At 36.5% G+C, this 8,433-nt stretch overlaps 1 protein-coding gene across 1 annotated transcript in view; it reads right to left on the bottom strand.

Annotated features, from left to right (window-relative positions):
- LOC106514892 (apoptotic chromatin condensation inducer in the nucleus) overlaps positions 1–8,433 on the bottom strand; it is a gene marked incomplete at its 3' end in the record, with an annotated part of 20,751 nt that overhangs the window by 3,401 nt on the left and 8,917 nt on the right. The window contains 15 exon segments of the mRNA XM_014004423.1: positions 31–78; positions 213–359; positions 444–503; positions 2,269–2,331; positions 2,424–2,504; positions 3,572–3,661; positions 3,767–3,856; positions 4,028–4,117; positions 4,204–4,293; positions 4,377–4,445; positions 4,558–4,641; positions 4,750–4,836; positions 4,986–5,069; positions 5,957–6,025; positions 6,104–6,166. Of these exon segments, the coding sequence (XP_013859877.1) occupies positions 31–78; positions 213–359; positions 444–503; positions 2,269–2,331; positions 2,424–2,504; positions 3,572–3,661; positions 3,767–3,856; positions 4,028–4,117; positions 4,204–4,293; positions 4,377–4,445; positions 4,558–4,641; positions 4,750–4,836; positions 4,986–5,069; positions 5,957–6,025; positions 6,104–6,166 (1,215 nt within the window).

Raw genomic sequence — 8,433 nt, 5'->3', positions numbered from 1 at the left:
TAATAAATACAAGCATTGTGCGCTACTCACAGGTTTGGATTGTCTGGTCTTCCAAGTGAATTTGTTTCTTCAGAAGATCTGAGGTAAGAAAAGACAGATAATTTACTTCTTTTATTTAAATTAAAATCCCAACAGAAACTACCCAATMTTTTTATTTTGCTGAATCAAACTGCATATTGTGTTAGTGAGTACTTTAATCGAGGTAAACATACTATCGTAATCTTGCTGCAGTCTGGTTTTCTCTTGAGCCAGTGCGTCAAAATTATGTCTCAGATTTTTCAAGGCGTTTTCCTTCTCCTGCGTCAGCTTGTGGTAATAGTCTGCATCCTTCTGGCTCTGCTGCAACTGTCTCTGTAAGTCTGTCATATAAAAAATATATATTTTTAAATAATATATGTAATGACCATGTCTCCTGCTAGAACCAGGAGATTCTAAGACCTTACCTCCACAGTCTGCATTCACAGGGCAGCGTGCTCTCAGCGCCTCCACTTCTTGTTTTAAGTCTGACAGAAGGAGAAGAGGTGAATGTTAATRTTAGGAATTAGAAAAATTTAAGCCAGTTAGTTTTCCATGGGATGAAAAGGAATGGCGCCCATGTTTAGGTAACCACTCAGTGAATTTATTCCAGGTTTTGCTCGTAGGCAAAGTGCAGTTATTAACTTTTTTTWCTGGTAAGAATACTAAAGAAGGGAAATGAATCAAAGCTGGCCCATTTCTTTCTAAGGCTATTTTGCTGTGTGTCTTGGAATTTATTTATTTAGTTTTTGTAAGTTTTGTTTAGGTGTCTTAAAACGTGTAGAATGAAGCACATTTTATTACATTTAAGTATTGTTATGTACACTCAATCACATGGAAGCTGCTCAATGCCTTTAGTTGAAGATGACTTGCTCAATCAAGTTCCAATCTGGGATCAAAATGAGGAAACAAGAGGATAACTTAATTGTTTTTGACAAACGGTCTGCTTGAAGTGTTTGAGAAACTGATCTACTGGGATTTAACCACTCATATTAACTATRTATACTAACTAATCCTGCTATCACTGTTGTTGTTTGCAGTATGTGTGACAGGGGCTACATTGGGAGTGCTGTGGAATGTATTAAGATGATTTATCTCTTGTGTCTTCTACATGAGTATAAGCAAACAAACAAACAAACAGTCCGAAATGACGCAATCACTGATCCGCTGTCTCAGGTCTTGTTGAAGTATAAAAAAGGCTTGAGGCTACAATTCTCACTGGCTCCCCAAAACAGGACATTAAAGAGCCCTGCATACAAAATTCAAACCAAACTGTCATCTTGTGGTCACGTGCTGTGAGATATATATATTTTTTGTACATTTCATAGTCCATAGTCCCAAGTTTGTGRAATGAATGACAAGCCAAACATGGTATTATTTATCTAAACATTATTCTATAAAAAAGGAAATAATATACTTTTGCGATATGTGTTGAAGTTAGTTGAACATTTTCTCTGCTCTGATTTACCCAACTGTTCTTTCTGAAACGAAGAGCCAGAGAGTGTTTTTCTCTCAAAAATAGTACCCCAAGCTCTCCAAGTAGCATAATTCTGACAGACATTGCAAAAACAGTAGTACAAGTTTATGTGTTTATAATATATCTGACAAAAAAAAAAAAACAGATTGACCAAAATCTAAATCACATTCCTGGTTCAAGAGTGCTGTCTTGGCTCTTCCTCTGTCCAACACCAACTGAATACAAGTTTAAGACAACTTGAATGGAATCTGCTCACTGTTTTGYTCATTTTGTTGGGCTCTTGTAGAAACTTAACTGATGCCACTAATGTGACTACTGGTCAACCATCGACCAACCTACTCTTTCCACTGTKGTTCTTAAAATATTTTCCATTGAATTTTGTTTGGTGCCAAGATCATGGTAAGACTAGACCACTCAGTTTTTTGTCTTTCTCTGCTTTTTAGACATACATGACACAAAATATAGTTCAGAATACCACTAAAGAGGCCCTGAGTACCACAAACAGTACTTGAACCACAGTTGGATACCCAATGATTAAGGACATAGCCTTCATGTCAACTTCAGTGTGTTCCCTATGTACATTACCTCAAGAGATTACAACCTATGTTAGAGTTAATTTGGTTAAAGTAAAACTTACTCTGGCAAATATTCTTCTTCTTGTAAATATTTGAAAAATATGATCTAAATATGACACTTTATTAACCTTTTTAAATTAATCATGTTGATTATTTTATAACAGAAAATTGCACCAAGAATTTGCATTTTTCATCACATACTTTTGTTGGCGCTTTCAAGTTTCTTGCTCTCTCTCTGTTGGGTTTTCAGTTTTTCTTCCAGGTCTGAAAAGCAAAGCAAAACCAGGTCCTAAAGTAAAGACCATCATTAATTTCCTTCAGATTGTTGAATTGCTGCACACAACAAGACCACAAACCTGCGATGCTCTGTGTAGCAGGTTTAGATGCCTGTTTTTTGGCATTTTTCAGTTGAGTCTTCAGGTCACTGATCTGCGTTACTGGAGGAAACATAAAAAGAGTTGGAAAAATATATCTTATGTTAAATGGCAATAAACAAAATTGTGATACCAGTGGCACATTGCATGAAAGTAGGATCACAGATTAAGCCAGGATTTTTGTGCTATCCTGGCTGACTTAATCGTTTATTTCATGTTTCCATGATAACCAGTTGCCTGAAACTGAATTGATTAAGTTGAATCAGTTTTTTTCTGAGCAGCCAGCCAATCAGAAATCAGCTAGTTTCATTCAATTACTCAATATTCTTATATACAAATTTCTACGAAGTTCTTTTTACTTTGCATTCAAGTATCATAAAATAAACGAATGTCAAGTTGTACAGATTTTCCCTAAAAAAGTCCTACTYTCTGCTGTGCTTTGTCACAGAAAAACCCCACCACCCCACACTCATGCATAAAACCTCCGCTCATCGCTCTAAGCTGCAAACATTGAAAAATTCCCAATAAAATAAATAGCATTTATGCAATGAGTAACATTTCCTTCTGTGGGTTAACTTTCACTGCTCATTTTTAGGGCAAAGTCTACAGCTGCTCATTTTCATATAACTTGAAAACGGATTTAGCTGCACAGCAAACTTATGTTTTTGAATTTAAGTRTTCAGTCAGTCCGCTATAATATGGCACCCACTTTCTCTGCTTAATGAACAGCAGCAGTGTTTCACTCTTTAGTGATCACGTGTGTCATCTTCTCACATGGATCCATGACCTGTTGTCCTCATATGTGGAAAAAATAAAAAGGATGCCAATCACAAGTTTGGGTCTTAGAGGTTAACCATTGCTTGGCTGGACAGAATTGGGACACACATCTCTTGCAGTTTCAGTGTGATCAGGAAACCTGTGATCCACTAAATGTTACAGGCAAACTGTGAACTCACAATCTTACTAGGTCATTTACACCTGGGTAGCCACCCCGTTTAGGTATTGGTGTGCAACAAACTAAGCTTGTTTACAAGTTCTATGGTTGTTCAAGAGCGTATTCCTGCTGGTATCCTGGATGTATAAATCCTACTTTCATGCAATCAGCCCCAAAGTTTAAAGCTTGCTCATACACAGGTCAAAAATCCTTGAGTTTGACTGCTTCAGCAGAAGTTCATCATCTTGAAGTTGAATCGTTGCGGTGTTGAGTCTTTCTTGAAGCTCTGAAGGTGGTTTGAAAAACATTTTAAAAAATGTTATTATTAAATCAGTATATTTATAGATGAATTTCTATAATTCAGTTGTTGTAAGTTTTTTTTTTTTTTTACCAGCGAGGTTTGTCTCATATGTTTCCTTGAGGTCTGATAGCTCTTCCTCCAGTGGTTGGATTTTACTTTGAAGCTCCAAAATCTCAGCCGCTAAAAACAAGTTAAGCTACTTATATTATTTCTCATGTTTATGCTATAATTTGTAAAAATTTTAAAGTGAAATATTTATTTAAGATTAATTGCAATAATTCATTCATTAAAACAAACAAAAGCACATCTATTTACAATAAAAACAAATCACAAATTAAATGAAATACTTACATAGATTAGCAATCCTTATACCAGGTATAGTCACTTGGTCAGTTTTTTGTTCGATCTGAATTTTGATGTTCTCCAGTTCATTTTCCAGCTCTTAAAAAAGATTTTTGTGTTTATGGAATGTACAGTCAATTACATTTTTTGTTGTTTGTTAATATTTTTATTCTGCTACAGCCCACCATTCACTCTTTTCGCTTGTGCCTCCAGTTGTTCTTCTTTATACTTCTGAAGTTTGGCTATTTCATCTTGAGAAGCCAAAATTTGAAAGACTTGAAAATAAAACAAAAGATAAAACATGGATCAGTTAACAGATACAAAAGTTCAACAATAAGTCCCTCACTGTGATACCTACTCAGTTTTGTGTTCTCATCGTCTTTGTCTTTAATTCCATCAATCAGGGTCTTGATTTGATCTTGAAGTACTACAGGTAAAAGATACAAAGCTATATTTTTTCTTCTACTTTTTTCCAAGTCTGGATTGTAAACACTGTTAACTTACTGCAGCACATAAAGGTAGATTTCCGTGTCACTCACCTGTAATCATGGCATAATTTGTATCGTTAGCTGGCAAATTTGACAGTCTTTCAATCTCGGTTAGTTTAGCGACAATCTGCAAAACTGAAAGATTTTTTTTAATTGTTAAATACACCGTACATCTTCATTAAACATAAACTTCAGTGGATGTATTTGTTTGTTCCAGTGGATTGTTAATGAAGCTGAACTCACATCTTTGAGCTTGAGGACTTATCTCTTTCAGTTTTTTTGTTTTGCTGTCCAGTTCTTTGTTCTTCTCATCTATGATTTGTTGAAGTTCTTCAAAACACAAAACAATCAGTTTTTTTGCACATTACTGAGCTGCATAATGTTTTTTATATATACTCTGCTGGTGTAAAACTGTATTTTCTGCCCCTAAAACAAACAGTGATTATTTGGCTTTAGTTGACAGGTAAGGATTTTCTTACCGTCCACCTTGGACTTGGATACAGAGTTTGCCAGTTGTCTCTTCAGTTCTTCCAGGTTTGCAGTTAGAGTAGAAATCTGAAGAGCTAAAATCAGGAAACAAACAGTATTAAAACTTTTTTTAAATACTTAGAGGAACAAGTTGAAGGATTATGAACAATTAATATCTTACCTGTTGCAGATGGCCTTTGATTGACCTCACTTTGAAAAAGCAGTTTGATTCTGATRAGGCTGATGAGACTGGTCTGAGCACAGCTAAGACCGAACTAGACTGCTGCCATTTTAAAGCTACAGTCTATATGATTTCGTAGCAGTTTAAACCTTTATCAGTTTTGATTACATTGTTACTTACAAGAAATTCTGTTATTTGTAAGCACAAACAAGAGTTGTTTTAATATTTATAATATGAAAGACTTGCAGATAAAGCAATATGATTTCTGCAGGTTGGAGTTGTTTTAAGACAACAAATAAACCATTAGTTTAAATGAATGGTAAATGGACCGTACAGATCCATCCAAAGCACTTTACACTTACAGACATTCACACACTAATGATGGCAAACTACATTGTAGCCACAGCTGCCCTGGGGCACACTGACAGAGGTGCAGCTGCCATACACAGGCACCACCGGACCCTCTGACCACCAGAAGTAGGCAAGGCAGGTGAAATGTCTTGCCCAAAGACACAACAGCATGTGGGCATGGTGGGGAGTTGAACCTGTGACTTGCGGATCCCAAAGCCGGCTGCTCTAGCACTACACCACAGCCGCCCCTAGTTTATCAATCCTGTCAGACCTAAAGTCTATTTGTCTAAACTGAGGTTGTTCATAGAGCCATCTTAAACAAGAAAGATAATAATTATTCATAACATTTCTGCAAAATCTAAGTTCAGAATGTCAGGAGTATTCCATCAGGATTTTATTTTCTTTTAAAGGCAGTTAGAGCAAAACAATAAGAAATGCTTCATCACTCACCAAGTGAAGTAACGTTGTTGGTCTGGGACTTCAGCTCGTGGACCTTGGAATCCAAACTGTTCTGCAGATCTATAAAATCACATGAATTCCAAGTCTTCCTGTCCGAAGCATGTTAGCATGTGTCAGGACATAAGAGACATCACCCACCATTAATCTTCTGTTCGCTCTCAGGACACTCTCTCTCTGTCTGGTTCACACGTTTCCGCAGATCTGAAACAAAACAAAAAGTAAAACTAGTGAACATTAAACCTATACCCAGTCTTGTCCAAAGTGATACTTGAGTGAAAGTACAAGTATCTTACCATAAATTTACTGTGATATTTAAGCTGAAGTCTTCTTTAAGAACAATAAAGTCTTAAAGTATCTGATATTTATTGTACTTAAGTATCAAAAGTAAATTTCTGGTGTAAAGTGAACATACAGTAAGTATTAAAAATAAAAGTATTGAGTATAAGTGAGTGGTTGGAATTTCCAAAATGACAATTATTGGGAGGTGAACCTAACAAAAAACATTTTTCCAAAGGCTATAATGGCCATAATGACCATCATCCATCCATCCATTGCTCTACTGCCCTTACTCTACTCTGGCCCTTGTTGTTTTTGGATTGAGCAGAGAACCACCTCAATGTGGGCGGTCTCATAATATTACAAAAAGTCTGATTTAGATTTATTTGTGACAAAGCAATAATGGTACTACACCAAACTTGAAGGAAAAGTACTGAATATTAAACTGGACAATCCAACAGTAGGCCTACGATGCTTCAGACTTAAGGGCAGGATGACAGAGAATGGTAAGCTAATGATGGCTTATTGTTAGCTTCTTGTTGTTGGTAACTTGCTACTGCTGTTGTGTGTAAAAAAACATGTCACACTCACTGCAAACGATTCACATACAGTTACTCTCACCTGTTTGACGCAACCCCAGATCAGTGAACCATTCATTGAGCAGCAATACGTTCCAGAAATCGGGGTGGACCTGGACCATAAGGGCTAATGCAAAATGCTGAACCCTGGTTTGAACCCCAGCCAGGCCAGACCGTACAGTGCAAAAGCACCTATAGTCTCTCCAGTGTGTCAGGGTCTCCTACTGGTTGGACATGCCTGAAGCACCTCCCTAGGGAGGCATCCAGGAGGCATCCTTACCAGATGAACCACCTCAACTGGCTCCTCTCGATGTGGAGGAGTAGTGGCTCTATTTTGAGCCTCTCCTGGACAACTGAACTTTTCACTCTATCTCTAAGGGAGAGTCCAGATACCCTGTGAAGAAAAGTCATTTCGACTGCCTGTATCTGTAATCTTGTTCTGTCTGTCATTACCCAAATTTCGTGCCCATATGGTGAGGGTAGAAACGTAGACCGACCGGTAAACAGAAAGCTTTGCCTAACAGCTCAGCTCTCTCTTTACTACAAAATATCGGTACAGAATCCACAAAACTGCTGAAGCTGCACCGATCCGTCCATCAATCTAACACTCTAGTCTTCTGTCGCCCTTGAACAAAACTCAAAGATACTTGAACTCCTCCACTTAAGGCAGAACTTCACCCCCAACCCAGAGAGAGCAATCCACCCTTTTCCTACTCAGATTTGGAGGTGCTGATCCTCATCCCAGTCGATTCACACTGGGCTGCGAACCACTCCAGTGAGAGGTGTAGATCACTGCATCAGCTGGTAAATCTTAATTCTAAGGCTCCATAGATAAGGTGTTTATTCATTATATTTTGACAAAATGCAGTTGGAAACTTCAAACATTTGACCAATGCACTACAGCTGCCTACTTTGCCACATACCAATTTTCAGTTTAATCCTCARTTTGACGTGATTGGTAAMACACAGTACATTTAGACTTTTCATCCAATCACAATAACATTCATTCTATCCAAGAAGCGCTATATAACTGGATTTTTTTTTCTGAACGACAAGCCAGGATGAAAACAAGCTGAAATATGAGTAACAAGACTATTTTTAAAAATGCAAGAAGAAATTACAGATAATTGCATGAAAATAGAAGGGCTAGAAGTAAAATGTAATGTAAAATAAATTTTAAATCAATTTCAGTTTTTAAATTGAGTGTATTCAAAGATTTTTTAAGTTACGGGAAAATAATTATAATTTAAGGGCGTTCTTTATTTTTGAAATACGTAAAGTAAGAACAAATATCAAATACAGATGTGTTTCAGTATTGGGTGTTAAATTGTGGAATAATTTAAATGATGAAATTAAGTTTAGTGACTCTTTTAAGTTTCAAAAAGAAAATTAATTATGAGTTATGGTTTGTAGTAGTCAGTTGCGATGATGGTAATATATTACATATTTGTTTTGCATGTACGGACAATAATAATGATATTGTTGATAAAAAAACTGTATTAATGATTTGCATGTAACCAGGATATAGTTGAAGTGCCTCTACCTATTTGGTCATATAGGGTTAAAGTTTTGTTTGTTTTTGTGTGGAGTGTTCTTTAATGTGACCAAATAAAT

The sequence above is a fragment of the Austrofundulus limnaeus genome, unplaced genomic scaffold (assembly GCF_001266775.1).
Source record: "Austrofundulus limnaeus strain Quisiro unplaced genomic scaffold, Austrofundulus_limnaeus-1.0 Scaffold24, whole genome shotgun sequence".
Lineage (NCBI taxonomy): Eukaryota > Metazoa > Chordata > Actinopteri > Cyprinodontiformes > Rivulidae > Austrofundulus > Austrofundulus limnaeus.
This window is presented reverse-complemented; position numbering and strand designations above follow the sequence as displayed.